The sequence below is a fragment of the Xyrauchen texanus genome, chromosome 30 (genome assembly GCF_025860055.1).
Source record: "Xyrauchen texanus isolate HMW12.3.18 chromosome 30, RBS_HiC_50CHRs, whole genome shotgun sequence".
NCBI classification, from domain to species: Eukaryota; Metazoa; Chordata; class Actinopteri; order Cypriniformes; family Catostomidae; genus Xyrauchen; species Xyrauchen texanus.
In genome coordinates, this window is record NC_068305.1 from 25,587,159 (window position 1) to 25,603,907 (window position 16,749).

Sequence of the window (16,749 nt, forward strand, 5' to 3'; positions counted from 1 at the left end):
GCATATATAAAGGATAAAATAGTTTTATTTATATTCTCATTGTAAAGGTAGGCCTCAACTTGCAAGACAACTGTTGGCAGTATGTACAACATACCTGTAATTTCCATGGAATGGAATCAGACAAAGAAAGACCTAGTCAGATTTACTAATGTCCTAAGTGGAAAATAATGGTAAAAGATATCCACACACACATCCCATACACTCAAAATGCAACTCTTTGTGGCGTGCTGCGGTCAAATTTTCAATGCACATTTAGAACATTTACTTTAAAAGTCACAACATGAATCTACTCCAATATTGACTAGCGTTGTGGGGAAAACGACATTTGGAACTTTCATATTCCCAATGTGGAGTGATATACATAAAATACATTTTGGGAGGCTCGGGTGACAGATGCAAAATAAAATGCTTTAATCACGTTTTCACCCCATTTAAAAAAAAAAGTTTTCTCCGACCTGTAAACTTTTACTACATCAGGCTAAAACAACAAATACAACACAAGCTCAGCAGCCTTCCCATAAAGCATGTTTAATTATTTATTTTTAAATAAGGGATCGATCAATAGCATAGACAATCATCCCATAGGACTAACGGGTACACTGATAGATGCTTTAAAAGTAATTTTACATTCCTCTATGGAAAAGTTACAAATATTTAGAAAGGCAAACCACTCAGGACAATTCAGCTAAGGGTAAGTTCTAAGCAGGCTTTAAGATATTCAACAAAAAAAAAAAAAAGTATATTGTAGCAGTGCTAGGAGCTGTACATCTTATTCACCCCTTTTGGATTCCTCCTGGAGGGATTGCAGAGAAGGCTACAAAAAAAAAAGCATCAAGTCCTTAAGTTGCAAAGCTGCCTCATTTTGGGTTTAAATCATCGTTTGTTGTTGCGTGTGCCAAGACACAAGATGGACGAACCGAGTTGAGAGGGAGGAGAGAAAAAACAAGCCATGTTTTCGATCACGAGTCTTGTTCCCCTAATGAGTGTCCTTTGCTCTTTTAGCCTGTGAGGTTTCTGTACACGTGGAATCGAGTGTTCTCTGGTCATTCACTGGAGGATATCGATCAAGGGGTTTGGGGAGTTTGAGGTACAGGGAAAAAAAGCACTACTAAACAGGCCATTGCTGTGACTCTCCCTCCCCTCAGAGGAGAACTTTGTGGAGCAGGTCTGCTTTTTAGCTGTCCTCCCCACGGTGCTTCTTTCGGGAACGCTGTTCCTCCGGCTCAGACTCGGAGCTTGAGTCAGAACCACCGTCGAATGCTGATACAGCGCTGCCCTTGGGGTTAGTGTACAGGCTGCTGTCTGAAGAAGAGTAGTTAGCTTGAAGTTGTGTGGTCCCCTTGACTTTCTCCAGTGCCCGTACTGGAAGTTAAAAAGAGAAAAAGAAACATTCCCGGTCTAAAACCGCAATATACAAATTCATGCACCAATTGAGTAAAACAAAATATATAAATAGTAACCAGTTGGCCAGAAAATTCAAAAGGAACTGCAACATAATACATGGGTTAATTGGAATTGTAAGAATGATCTGAACAAAGATAAATTATTTAATTATTCACATTTGGCAGGTGTGGCAAAAGTTTTTTTTAACCTTCTTCAAGCATGGATTACCAAAGACTACTTGGTATTTTATCAAATGTTGTATGAGGCACAGGGGAACTACAACAGCCTACAAGTCAAGATTTCCTCACAAAAACCTATTGCGTATAATAAAATTTGAGCAGATGAAAAATGTCCAACAAAATAAAATAAAAAAAGTCAATCCTCGATGGACTGGAATGAATCACCCACCTTGTTGCTCCAGCAGAGCATTTTGCCTCTTCAGGTCATCAATGTCCTGCTGGTGTGTGTGGTTTTTCCGTCGCATGTACTGGATGTACTCTGTGGCTTTGTCTAAAATCTGAGCTCGGGATGCCTGTTTGATAGACTGCTGTCAGCAACAAATGAAAAACTAGAATTTGATGCAAGGAAATGCTGTTCTTACATTGCAACATTTTTAATATTTATGACATTAATCCCCCCCCCTCCCCAAAAAACTAAAACAGAAAAATTATGAAATACTCTGATATTGAACACCTTGGGTTTTTGCTTTGCTTGTTTTATCTTAAAAGGTGCACTCAGTAATGTTTTCCTCATTAAAAATATATACTCTTTAAGAAATTAATAATTAATTTTAAAACATATGAATCAGGGTTCGTACGGGTGCTTGAAATCCTTGAAAAGTGCTTAAATTTTGGATAAAATGCTTGAAATTGTATTTTTTCCCCACAACAAATACCTATGTGACTGAATAGTCTGTTTATTAAATGGAGAAATAAAATGTTAGAGAGCCTAAAATGAAAACTGCGGTGCGCGCGTGACTCCGCCATCCGCCCCCATGATGAAACCACTACTGCAACATGCCGGGAGGTTGTCGTTTCAATGAACGTTGGCTGGAAGATGCGAAATTCAAATCATGGATTAAACGGGGACAAACCCCACGAGTTGCCTCGTGTAAAGTCTGCAAAAAAGACGTGCAGCTTTTCACAATGAGCGAGTCTGCTCTCTCGAGTCACATGAAAGGTAAGTCGTCAACTGAAGTAGCCTACTGTACACATTAGCGCCTATTTGTTTACGCTAGTAACCGCTAACTTAGCTAAGAATTCGCATTTTGTGACAGAGTACTTGGTGTGATGTAATGTTAGTATTGCATGTCCGTTACACGTTCATTTGTGAACATAGCCAAAGTTACAGCACAGTAAATGTAACGTTAACTACCCGCAAATTAAAACCTGCAAACGTTAGTCCAGTGCATAACAACAATCGTTGATTGCTGAACAGAAATCGTGTCAGATGGAGTGTCATACATGCAATATTTACACTGCTCTATTCCAGTAGATAAATGTATATGTTTTGGCAATGAAATAATTAAACTTGTTGAGTGATTTTTGTTTGGGGTAATTGTTTTTACATTGATTCAGGCAGGTTAGATAGTAAGCAAAGTCTACTTAGACACTGATACATTTTGAAAAATAAAACTTGTGATTTGCTTAAATATCTGATACTTCTGCTGCTATTACAAAACACAATTTTGGCTGTTTATAGCATTTAATGCGATAAAAACACTAAATATTAATTTTGACTATGTATTGGTATGTAATTAACGGTGGTGTAAGGTGCTGTAAAAAGCTGTAAAATGGACCTTGAAAGTGCTTGAAAAGTGCTTGAATTTGATCTTGGAAAAGGTGTACGAACCCTGATGAATAAAATCATTACCACTCATATGAGATAAAGACTCATGGAGGCTGCTATGTTGTAATCACATGACCAGCCACTTTTGCACACTTTCACTCATGGATTAAATTAATAATAATGGCTGACTGTGAACAGTACATTTCTGCAATGGCATTGGTAATTGAAGACTATTGCATCTGAAAGACGCTGCATCCACACCACTAGGTATTAGTGTAAATCCCAGACTGCATGTGTAAACAATTACTTGGTGCAACTTTAAGAATGGCTATAATGTGAATTGAGGGCCAAATATTTATATAGTAATAACTATATTTACTAATATACAGGTCCTTCTCAAAAAATTAGCATATTGTGATAAAGTTCATTATTTTCCATAATGTAATGATAAAAATTAAACTTTCATATATTTTAGATTCATTGCACACCAACTGAAATATTTCAGGTCTTTTATTGTTTTAATACTGATGAACAATAAAAAGTGCTCCAAAATCTCCAGATAGCTAGCTGCATTGACCCTGCCCTTGATAAAACACAGTGGACCAACACCAGCAGCTGACATGGCACCCCAGACCATCATTCCTTCTCCCCAGTCTTCCTCCAGACTCTGGCACCTTGATTTCCGAATGACATGCAAAATTTGCTTTCATCCGAAAAAAGTACTTTGGACCACTGAGCAACAGTCCAGTGCTGCTTCTCTGTAGCCCAGGTCAGGCGCTTCTGCCGCTGTTTCTGGTTCAAAAGTGGCTTGACCTGGGGAATGCGGCACCTGTAGCTCATTTCCTGCACACGCCTGTGCACGGTGGCTCTGGATGTTTCTACTCCAGACTCAGTCCACTGCTTCGGCAGGTCCCCAAGGTCTGGAATCGGTCCTTCTCCACAATCTTCCTCAGGGTCCGGTCACCTCTTCTCGTTTTGCAGCGTTTTTGCCACACTTTTTCCTTCCCACAGACTTCCCACTGAGGTGCCTTGATACAGCACTCTGGGAACAGCCTATTTGTTCAGAAATTTCTTTCTGTGTCTTACCCTCTTGCTTGAGGGTGTCAATGATGGCCTTCTGGACAGCAGTCAGGTTGGCAGTCTTACCCATGATTGCGGTTTTGAGTATTGAAACAGGCTGGGAGTTTTTAAAAGCCTCAGGAATCTTTTGCAGGTGTTTAGAGTTAATTAGTTGATTCAGATGATTAGGTTAATAGCTCGTTTAGAGACCCTTTTCATAATATGCTAATTTTTTGAGATAGGAATTTTGGGTTTTCATGAGCTGTATGCCAAAATCATCAGTATTAAAACAATAAAAGACCTGAAATATTTCAGTTGGTGTGCAATGAATCTAAAATATATGAAAGTTTAATTTTTATCATTACATTATGGAAAATAATGAACTTTATCACAATACGCTAATTTTTTGAGAAGGACCTGTACTATTACAGAAACCCTAAATTTTGCATACAGAGTTATTCTGGAATCAGGGGCACAAGAGGGAATCTACTTCTATAAAAATTTTTTTTTAAAAAATCAGAAAATTATTTCTACCACACTATTGAACCCTCCATTTTAGATATGACAGAAGAAACCACATTTTCCCTGTAATGACTTCCTGGCATCACGCCTATATTTGGATCACATCAATCAGCCTGGACCATATTGTATCTACTCTGCTCTCTTCAAATTTCTCAACACTTTCCATTCTCACCTTGACACTTTAAACATCATGGCAGGATAAGAAATTAACTTTGCCATTAAGGGACAATATTTGCCCTATGGTTTTGATTTTCAAAAGGAGCAATTTATGCCATTAAAAGGGCACTTTTTTCACCCCTGGAATTGCAAGTTTGAATCCAGGGTGTGCAGAGAGACTCCAGCCAGGTCTCCTAAGTAACCAAATTGGCCCGGTTGCTAGGGAGAGTAGGGTCACATAGGTTAACCTCCTCGTGGTCATGATTGAGTTGTTCTCGCTCTCACTGGGGCAAGTGGTAAGTTGTGCGTGGATCGCGGAGAATAGCATGAGCCTCCACATGCGGAGTCACCGTGGTGTCACGCACAGCAATCCACATGATAAGATGCGCGGACGGACGGTCTCAGAAGTGGAGGCAACTGAGACTTGTCCTCCGCCACCCGGATTGAGGGGATTAACCTTGCCACCACGAGGACCAACCAAGTTGTGGGAATTGGGCATTCCAAAATTGGAGAGAAAATATATAAGGAGATGATAAATAAATAAAATATTTTACAGTGTAAAATAAACTGAATCTCATTATGATTAACTAGACTGAGAATTTATTACCAATTGACCCTTCGCTAAGGAAAATATACCCCCATAAAGACTTTTTTTTTTCATTCAATAATGACTGAATTTTCATTTTTGCCACATATTTGATACGTAGCTTCAGTGTAAAACTTCTATAACACATCACAGTAAACATTTCATTAAAAGTATAAAATAAACATCCCAAATTTGTGTTCTGTGTGATTTGAACAGTGACATTAACCAACCTTTTCCCCTTGCAAGGCGGGAACTGAATCCCGGAGGCTGTGAAAGCTGTCTTTGATGTGGTCCCTTCGTTTGCGCTCCAGCGCATTGTGGTGTGCCCGCTTGTCTGCCTGCAATGAGAAAATCACAGGGGCTTCAGCCTGTTCATTTGTGATGGTATCATTGAGTAATAATAATTTATACTAAGTATAAAATGAACACTGATTTAACACAATGATGTAAAAATAAGAGAGCTAGGACCTTGGAAGAGCAACAACTGTTAAAAAAAAAAAAATGTTTGCTGATATGTGGCTTATTCTTTTGAATGGGTTGTATTGACTGAGAATTAAAAATTACAGATCTCTCAGAATATCCTTGAGCTGATGCACTGGACTTTAGTTTCCCTCCGTAATTCCCCATGCGCTCTAAATCCTTGTGGTGGCGTAGTGCCCCAATCCGGGTGGCAGAGGACGAATCTCAGTTTCCTCCGCGTCTGAAATGTCAATCGGTGCATCACGTGGCTTGTTGAGCATGTTACCACGGAGACATAGTGCGTGTGGAGGCTTCACGCTATTCAACTCACCATGTGCCCCATAGAGAGCGAGAACACCACATTATAGTGACCACGAGGAGGTTACCCAATGTGACTCTAACCTCCCTAGCAACTGGGCCAATTTGGTTGCTTAAGAGACCTGGCTGTAGTCACTCAGCACACCCTGGATTCGAACTTGAGACTCCACGATTGGATGCACTGGACTTAATTGGAATTTTCATTATTTTTATAAATAAAAAAAAATTCAGATGAGAATAAAAACACCCCTTTTTACAGAGCATAACGAAGAGGTGCAATAACAGTATCCTTTCAACAGCCTACTCTGCTCCAACATTAGGCCTCATTTTAGTACAGAAAACAACATGGCCACTGGAGTCCAATGTCAGAAGGCTTTGCCAAGATGCTGTTATTACATAAAGGCACAGCTGTAAAACCTGTTTCAAATCCAGTGACTCATTAACGAGTGCTTCTTTTGCATTTCATGGAATAAGACACAAAATGAAAGCAGTTGTCCAAATACTGAATAGCCACTGGGCAACACAAAGACATTCCTGTGTCTATGCGCCACCAGAAACTGTGGGGTGTGGCCATTGTATTACTGGCAGATTCAGATTGACTGTCTGATGTCTAAAAGGTTACACTGTACGCTGCCACTGTCAGGATTGTATTACATGCACGCGAGGTGTAAGAATTAGCCAATTGCAACATACTGAGGGCTATTCATTGTGTTAGTATAGTGGATGTGGATTTTCCATGGTGTAGCCACAATTCCACCGCATGAAGCGTACACACGCGCACACGCGATAGGCACAAGCAATGTCTCTTGCAAGCAACCACTGCAAAAACATTGTAAAAGCTATAGAATATATCAAACGGCTGCAAATGTATCTTAATGGGAGAGTTCACACAAAATAATTCTGGCTCCATTTATTCACCCTCATTTAATTGCAAACCTGACTTGCTTTCTTGTGTGGAACACAAAAGTAGATGTTTAGCAGAATGTCCAAGCTAATCTGTCCCAGGTCACCATTCGCTTTCATTTTATGGAAAAGTATGACAATGAAAGTGAATGGAGACCTGTGACAGAGCAGCTTGTACATAAGGAAAATCATACAAGTTTGGAACAATATGAGGGAAGGCAAGTAAATACAAACAGAACATTAATTTCTGAGTGAACTATACCTTTAAAAGTACTACTGCCGAGGAAGTTTTTAAGCAGTGTAGTCCAACATCCTGTAAAAAAAACGATTTCATCCCAGCACAAAAAGAGAGAGATAAACAGGACTTTGGAGACATCGCAGACTTTGTGTCTCCAGTATAGCCAATATAAAATCAAAGCTAGTATAATTTAAGAAACTTTCTTTGTGATGAGTGCTATTTAAAGAAAAACCTTCCCTGTGAATCCCACTGATTCTCCTTTTTGAAAGGCTGACAAGTGAAACTTTACAACACAATTATGGGTTAGAAGGTTGGGAAACGGTAATTAAACTGAACGAAGACAAAATTTGTCCGTATTTAAATTTGGGTTGCAGAGAGGTTTACATGCTCATTTTTAGTGAAACAGAGAGCAGCCTGGGTGCATGCTGAGCAAACAGGTTAGGGCAAAATAGGACTTTAGATATCCCTGCAGAGCGATGGGTACAAATAAGCTTTGAATCAAGACTATGACGGTGCATAAAACCTTTAAAAGATACATTGAGACAATTCTGGTTAGAGTCTGTGACACCATCTCACATAATACAAGAGACTTTAAGGACTACTTAAAAATGTGAGTTGTGGCTTTTAGTCCACAAAGCTCTGAGGTCACCTTATCTTCATGTAATCCTAATTGTTGACAAATTTCACTTAAGTGCACATGTATGCATTGACAATTTACAGTATCTCTCTCTTCCGTGAAAACGGACCGAAAATATTGATGATTCAGCCTGCAATACACAGATGTTTGCGCAATCAAATGCTCTCTAGAATGTGAACATCCCTTATGGTCTTGTTTGTTTTTGAAACTGACTGAATACAAATCACATAGCTTATGATTTACATTTTGATTAATTTTATAACTAAACTTTATGCTCTGCCCAGCTATTGTGAGACGCAGAATGTTACTAACTTGGCTAGAGATTGACTGATATTGGTTTGTAATGACCCATAATAAAATACTGATTATTTTGTGTTTAAGTGTCTGATAACTGATAAGCACAACTGATTTTTAAATCAGATTTTAAGTTTTATTTATTTTTTTAGGCACATCAATAACTTCATTTATTACTATCCTCTGGTGAACTGCTTTTTACAAAGAATTAATTTGGCTAGTTGCAATATACACTTGTTCAAAAACCATTTAATATTTAAATTAATTAATATTTAAAATGTAAGGTCTTTTGTTTCCAACTTTATCGATAAAAACTAGGGCTGTCGATTAAACGCGTTAATTCAGTGCGATTAATTTTACAAAAAAAGCGTTAAAAAATTAACGCAATTAATCGTACTTCCCCCGGACCATAATAAGGAAGAGTCCTGAGAAATGCAACATGTAGTAGCACCTGTTTACTCCAGAGGGCAGTAAGTGAAACTTCAGCTGTATGAGCAACGCGCAGTTTATACAGTGAAGAAAACAACCTTAAGCAGCAACAACACAAACATGCGTTTCGTTCTTGCGTTCAAAACACTTGAAGGAGTGCAAATGCAAACCAAGGGATCTCAAGATGTGTTTAAAGATTGAGTATTAAACTATATTTAACTTGACACAGTGACCTAAACATTTTACGTTTATGATGCAACACACCCGAGACGCTACACAAGCATGTATGACGCAGGGTGTGGCTGGATTGAGATTGAGTGCAAAATTTGGAAGTTACCCATAAATATTTAATCACGAAGAAAATCTAAGAAATTTCCTTCAAACTTATTTGTAAGTACTGCCTCACTAATTATTTTCTTGTAGAGATTTAATTGTGATGTCGATATATTCCGCACATTTTGTGGTCTGCAGGCGGAAATATTTTTTCATTTATTTTGGAGTTGTCCCTACTCGACTTGTTTTTGGTCTGATTTCTGCAAGATTGTTAGACATCATATTATTCCCAGCTTTCAACTTTGTTTTGAAAATGTTTTATTCGTTTTTTTTTTTAGCTATGACATGTCTCTTCATAAGGAATATTATTTGATTAATGTTCTGCTTTTGTTGCCATTTTTAGTATTCATAAAAGTATGGTGGTTATAAACCATTAGTTTTAATTTTTAATTCAGAGGTTCAGCAATACCCAAGAACATTTTCCAATTTTAGTAACAAGAAAGCTGTAAAGAGTATTGAAATATGTAAACAATTTGATATTTTTATTAAACTGTTTATTTTCCTTTTTGTTGTTGTTTGTTTTAATATACCTCTTGACTCTAGATGTATTAAATTAAAAACAATGTCTGACGCAGGTGTAAATTGACGGGTCCTTAAACGAGCCCTCATAATAAATCTCCATCTGATTGACAAATTCACTTGTGTAATGGATTGCTGTGACTTGTGTGCCAATGATTGGCTTATGTTTCAATAATATGGTAGTAAACAATACATTGTATTTTGTATTGTCTTATTAATGATTAACTCTTCTGCCACAAGAATGTAATGCATTTTAATTATCTGAATATTTGTTTTTATTATATATATATATAAACATAAAGATAACCATGTATCATTATTTCATCATTATATATTGAATTATATTTATATGAGGGGCTTTCTCAGCAAATATTTGTATATGCGAATAAATGCGATTAATCAAGACACCACGTAATTAGAGTAAAAATTTTAATCGATTGACAACCCTAATAAAAAATCAATATTAATATAATGAAGTGTAAATATCGGTTATGGATGATAGATAATTAGTGCTAGCTGTGCTAGCTTCCATGGCTATTTTCATGGCTAAAAACCTTTGTTTTTAAAAAGAACTATAAAATAATTTCCTAAAAGAAAAAAAACAAACAGCACAATCCAATAAAAATGCTTCAAAGATACATGCAGAACATAATAGTGGATCTTTATCTGATATTAAAAACATATGTGAGAGTCTGGAATGTCCTATTAGGCAGCGGGTGTAAAAGATCTGATCCCAGCCATAACTGAAATTAAAGCGGTGTCTTTTGTAATTATTGGTTAAAAATATCAGGCAACCCAATTTCTAGCTAACTTGCCCCATAGTTTTAACTAAGAAATTCAGTTAGGGTATCAGTTGGAATGAATTAGGATTTTAAATTTGTTCTTAAAATAAATGAGTAGTCTATGTACCACTGCATTGTTATACTACATGTGTGAAAGTTTGTGTAATAATATATTAATTTGGTACTAGAAAATCCCTTACCACTATATCAAACACAGCTGGAAGCTACTTGGTTTGTTAAATGAATCTTAACATTGTATTTGTGTTGCCACAGTATGCAATAGACCGGCATATCTTAAGGTCAAATATAAGGCAAAAAAAAACCGCTTTATCTAGGAACTCATCAGTCAATCATTGTTTTGATGAATGAAGGCTATACAATGCTTGAAATTGCCAAAAACTGAAGATTTCAATCAAAAGGTGTACACTACAGTCTTCAAAGACAAAAGATAAGTGGCTCTAACAAGGAATGAAAGCCATTTGTACAACTAAACAAGAGGATAAATAAATCAGAGTCTCTAGTTTGAGAAATAGACACCTCACATGTCCTCCGCTGACAGCTTCATTGAATTCTACTCGCACAACACGTTTCATGTACAACAGTAAAGAGAAGACTGCAGGCCTTATGGGAAGAATTGCAAAGAAAAAGCCACTTTTGAAACAGAACAAAAATAATTAGACTGGGCAAAGAAACACAGACATTGGACAACAGTTAATTGGAAGAGAGTTATGGATCTTAACCCCATTGAGCTTTTGTGGGATTGGCTAGACTGTAAGGTGCGTTAGAAGTGCCAGACAAGACAGCCACATCTATGGCAAGTGATACAGGAAGCGTGGGGTGAAATGTCACCTGAGCATCTGGACGAACTGACAGCTAGAATACCAAGGATCTGCAAAGCTGTCATTGCTAGACATGGAGGATTTTTTGATGAGAATACTTTGAAGTAGTTTAAGATTTTTTCAAATTGTAATAGTAATTTTCACATTTTTAATGACTATAAATTGTGATCAGTTGAATGCCACATTGGTGAATCAAAGTACCAATCAAAGAGCTAAATCTGTATATTATTCCAAACTTTTCCAAACAAACACAAGTTGAAGTCAGACGTTTACATACACTTTAGCTAAATACATTTAAACTCAGTTTTTCACAATTCCTGACATTTAATCGTAGAAAACATTTTGGCCCATTCCTCCAGACAGAACTGGTGTAATTGAATCAGGTTTGTAGGTCTCCTTGCTCGCACACGCATTTTACATTTACATTTATGCATTTGGCAGACGCTTTTATCCAAAGCGAATTACAGAGCCCCTATTACAGGGACAATCCCCCCGGAGCAACCTGGAGTTAAGTGCCTTGCTCAAGGACACAATGGTGGTGGCTGTGGGGATCAAACTAGCAACCTTCTGATTAACATTTTACCAGTTATGTGCTTTAGACCACTACACCACAACAAGACTTTGTTGTCCTTAAGCGATTTTGCCACAATTTTAGAGGTATGCTGGTCATTGTCCATTTGGAAGACCGATTTGCGACCGAGCCTATACTTGGAGTCTTCAAGTCTTGAGATGCTGCTACAATATATCCACACAAACTCCCTTCCTAATGATGACATCTATTTTGTGAAGTGCACCAGTCCCTCCTGAAGCAAAGCACCCCCAAAACATGATGCTGCCACCCCATGCTTCATGGTTGGGATGGTGTTATTCTGTTTGCAAACATCACCCTTTTTCCTCCAAACATAATGATGGTCATTTTGGCCTAAAGTGCAATTATGTTTTATCAGACCAGAGGACATTTCTCCCCAAAAAAAAGTGTGATCTTTGTCCTCATCTGCACTTGCAAACTGTAGTCTGGCTTTGGAGCATTGGCTTCTTCCTTGCGGAGCAGCCTTTCAGGTTATGTTGATATAGGATTTGTTTTACTGTGGATATAGATACACGTTTACCCATTTCCTCCAGCATTTTCATAAGGTCCTTTCCTGTTGTTCTGGGATTGATTTGCACTTTCGCAACAAACTACATTCATCTCTAGGAGACAGAATGTGTCTCCTTCCTGAGTGGTATGATGGCTGTGTGGTCCCATGTTGTTTATTCTTGCATACTATTGTTTGTACAGATGAACGTGGTACCTTCAGGTGTTTGGAAATTGCTCCCAGGGATGAACCAGACTTGTGGAGGTCCATACATTTATTTTCCTATGGTCATGGCTGATTTCTTTAGCTTTTCCCATGACGTCAAGCAAAGCAGCACTGAGTTTGAAGGTAGGTCTTAAAATACAGCCACAGGTACACCTCATATCAGAAGCTAATTGGCTAATTTCCTAAAGGCTTGAAATCATTTTCTGGAATTTTCCAAGCTGCATAAAGGCAGTTAACTTTGTGTATGTAAACTTCTGACCCACTGGAATTGGTGAAAAGGTGTCAAGCTTTACCCCACCATGCACTTATACACTTCTCTTGTACACTATTTTTAATGTATGTTTCTAATGTGAACGAGAATATGTATGTGTATACACTTTTACTTGTGCACTATTTGTCATTTATGTTTTTTCCCCTGTCCTGTTTTAAGTATATCTGAGGTTGCTGGGAGAATTCACATAGAAATAATTGCTTGTACACTGTCTCTTGTACATATGACAAACTGTGATATTTTCACTTTTAATTGACTATCTGTCTGTAAACAATTGTTGGAACAATTACTTGAATCACACACAAATTAGATGTCCTAAACAACTTGCCAAAACTATAGTTTACTAAATATTAAATCTGTGGAGTGTTTAAAAAATGTGTGTATGTAAAGTTCTGACTTCAACTGCGTGTGGGTGTATGTATATATATATATATATAAAATTGTTTGTGTGTTCTCTAAGATAGCATGCCAAGCAGCAATATCACAGTCTTGTACAGGCATCTGGCTTGTTCAACATTATAATGACAAAAACATTATCCTTATACATTTAATATCAGCCTTTTTTTTTTTTTTTTTTTTATTAAAACAGTGAAAACCTGACAGAAAGCCCTAAACATTTACTGAATGGAAATCTTACAAACAACTTCATATTTTGTGTAATGCATATCCAGACGGTTCTAGCAAAGAAGTTATTTTTTTATGATAGACCTGGCAGATCTTATGGGGGTTAAATAAATTAATAAAATGAGAGGGAGTTTGGTATATGGTAAACATAATACGTAAAAGTGGGGTAATCGTGGACATGTTTCATAGGGTCAAGATTATCGTTTAATGATGCCCATTTATTCGTGCACGGTCTAACAGTCAAACATAAAAACAAGATCTAAATGGGGTGAAGGGCATGTATTTCAACGGATATCGCTTCAGTCCTATTATTGACATCGCTGAACTAATATCTCACGGCACGTACACCGCTCGCGACGCTATAACTAGAACGCTCCCATGTATAATATTCGATTTAAAAGCGTCGCTGATTATAACGGGAGCGTCGTAATTTGTCCGTCGGGATGTAAAGCTCCTCTTGCTCACGTCCCTCCCTCTCTGCAGCAGTGACCTGCTGTCGAGCACTGAGCTCCCTGAGCCGACCAAAAACAAGCTGTATCTCTGCTCAAGCAGATCAAACCACCATATATATACCCCCATTTACTCTTGATTCTCTCTTGTTTTGCCTTCCACCGATGCAAATTAAATACGGCCGTTCAGTACCTACCCGGAAATAAATAGTAGCTAATCTCAAAAAGAGCAGATATTTTCGGCATTATAGGCTACACTGGATTAAATGCTCCGCATTTTACGCACCACAGATTGAAATCTACGTGATTCTTCCTGTAAGAAAACAAAACAGAAAAGTACAATTGTAGCTACAGCTGTGAGAGTGATAGTTCACTGGCTGTTATTGGACGTAATGTTTTAGTAAATAGTATTGCAACAAATGTACAGCTATGGAGTGGACTCCCACGTGTAATTGCTCATCTGGCTGGATATTCTCATTTATCTGGCTGGAAAATGTTGATAGTAAACGCTGGGTTGGCTAACTAGCTAGCAGGCTAGCCTCGTATTGAGGCTCAAGTATCGAAAATACAAGGTTTCATTCTCTGCTCCCAAGCTAACCGAACAAACAGACAGAGTAAATACAACAAAAATAACTCCACTCACATCGCTATCGACCTCGATATCATCGTTGTCGCTCATTCTTCGGCGAAGATAGATAAATCTACACGAAATATTGTTTTGAAAACAACATGAAACGGGCCCAAATCAACTGAACAAACAGGATAGATTCACTGCTTAAACGAAACGAGATCAACGGACTGTCCGCACGTGACTCGCCTACACACGGACATTTACCACGGAGTGTCACGCCTGTGATGACTGCGCATTGCATTCTGGGACCCTAGGTTTTTCTAGAAATTTTAGGTCGGTAATTGTAACGATACATCTATTATGTAGAACTACAACACCCAATCGGCATCTCAAGGCGGCCTCTCCACTTGGCGTCAAGCGAAAGCCCATTTGATTGGGGTTTGTCATGGTAATTGTAGTTCATTTTATGTTAGCGTTGAGAGGCGGTACCATAAAGATACGTGGGAAGGGTTCAATGCTGTCTGCGAAATAGAAGTCCTAAACGTAAACTCGAGCTGGACCGATGTCTTTGACCATTATGCCGCATCTCACAGTTTTTACGGGATCTAGTCAGTGTTGGGTGTAATCTGATTACAAAGTCTTTAGTTAATGTAATATAGTTGCTTTTTTAAAGTAAAAAATTGTGTAATGCATTTCTTATTAAATGTAATTTCATTGAATTTTAATACATTATTAATTAATTAGTAATGTGATAGATTTTCCATGAAGTAATCAGTAATCCAAGTTAAAATTTAGAGAAGTAATTAGTCATTTTTAGTGTACCTTACCCAACACTGATTGTTAAAGATCAAAGAACAAAAAAAAAGTAAAAAAAAAATAATAATCTTTTACTATATGCTGAAACATATTGCACTTTTATCCCATGCATCTATAAAGCATATAGCAGACCATGATCAGTACACATGTTCTGGTGTTTTATAAAACCAAAGTGCATTCATATTTATATTTAGATATATGAATGAAAATGGATTGTTTTGTAAAGGCTATAAATCAACAGTCAATAAAGATCGCTGTCAGTCTCCCTGAAAGCCATGGATATAATGTTTTTTTCCCCCACTCTCTTTAAAATAGTGCTACTGATAAGGAGCTTAAACATTGGATTATATGAGATGCTGGATCAGTAAAAGGGTGAAAACAAGCACATGGCTGTTTTCACTCTGCCACAAGGTTAAAGTACCAAATAGGGGGACTCATGCAAATACAAAAATGCTGTCACACTGACCCTTTCTCACTCAGGCATTAGAATGATTTCCTTTTGCTTCGATTTCTGGATATAACAACCTTTATTTGGATTTGGCATTGTGTTTTGTGAATCCATATTTTCATCACTGTAGTCAAAGAATGCACATAAATGCATAACAGAACATGGTGGGTCAGTACTGATGTTATGCATTGCAGTGCTGATGGTCGATCCCTTTTTTTAGCCGTTTCATGATGTTCAGCTCCATATGAGTAAAAATCAGTTTTACACCTGCAATCTGTCTGTTTCTGAGTGCTGGTACTTGCTGTGGAGAAGAAACACGTTTACAGGAGTCTGAAGCTTTTTGTATGTGACAGCTCGCAACTATGAGCTCAGAAAATCTGTCTACTTACTATGTAAGAATTAGCTTTATTCTAATGTGATGACACTACGTGATGCCATTCAATGCACATGCTGTTCAAGCAAATGAAGACAAACTAGTATTGAGAAGTCATTACAGATATTTTTTAGCATTTAATTGATGTATTGTGCATGTGAACCACAAGCAAACAGAATAAGAGAGATTAATCCTGCATTCAAGCAGAGTGCCCCTGAGAAGGCATGGGGGAAGGGTGGTGGCTGTGGGTCAGAGTAAACATCACATTTGTGAGACAGTCCTTCTGATTGCACAAAAACAAGGTGAGACTGTAACAGTTTGTTACACTGCTTAGACAGGCTGCTAAAGACTGTAATTTCGGAGATGACAAAGACTATCAGTTACGTGATGCCGTTCTGAGTAAGTGCAGTTCAGATTACATTCGGAGAAAACTGTTAGAAGAAGGCACAGAACTAACACTTACACACATGCTCGAAATAGCCTCGTGTGGAGTTGCAAATGTTTGCCATGCATGTCGGTGAGCCTGAGAAAGAAGCGGAGACTGTAAATCACATTGTGAGAAAAGGGGAAAGTATCAAAAGAAAATGCCAAAAAAAAGGTTGAGAAAAAAGAGAGAGATAATCCAATAGATGTAGGTGAATCGATCATTTT

General features: G+C 37.7%; 1 protein-coding gene across 3 annotated transcripts; it reads right to left on the reverse strand.

The window, feature by feature from the left end:
- Positions 1-17: 17 nt before the first annotated feature.
- On the reverse strand, positions 18-14,714 carry LOC127624416 (protein max-like). Of its 3 annotated transcripts, none has more exons than XM_052099236.1 (4): positions 14,534-14,714; positions 5,725-5,832; positions 1,792-1,915; positions 18-1,362 (listed from the first exon to the last, which is right to left on the reverse strand). In XM_052099236.1, exons 1-4 carry the CDS (start codon positions 14,567-14,569, stop codon positions 1,175-1,177), a joined length of 456 nt encoding a protein of 151 aa, XP_051955196.1. In that variant the 5' UTR covers positions 14,570-14,714; the 3' UTR covers positions 18-1,174. The 3 variants fall into 3 exon arrangements, with proteins under 3 accessions (XP_051955196.1, XP_051955195.1, XP_051955194.1); XM_052099235.1 differs by having other exon boundaries at positions 1,792-1,927; XM_052099234.1 differs by having other exon boundaries at positions 1,792-1,930.
- Between the last annotated feature and the right edge of the window lie 2,035 nt (positions 14,715-16,749).

Coding starts and splice junctions, on each gene's coding strand:
- LOC127624416 (XM_052099234.1), bottom strand. CDS start 14,569: ATGAGCGACAACGATGATATCGAGGTCGATAGCGAT. Junction 1,931..5,724: donor CCGCCTTGCAAGGGGAAAAG/GTTGGTTAATGT, acceptor TGTTGCTGACAG/CAGTCTATCAAACAGGCATC. Junction 1,363..1,791: donor TGCTCTGCTGGAGCAACAAG/GTGGGTGATTCA, acceptor TTTAACTTCCAG/TACGGGCACTGGAGAAAGTC.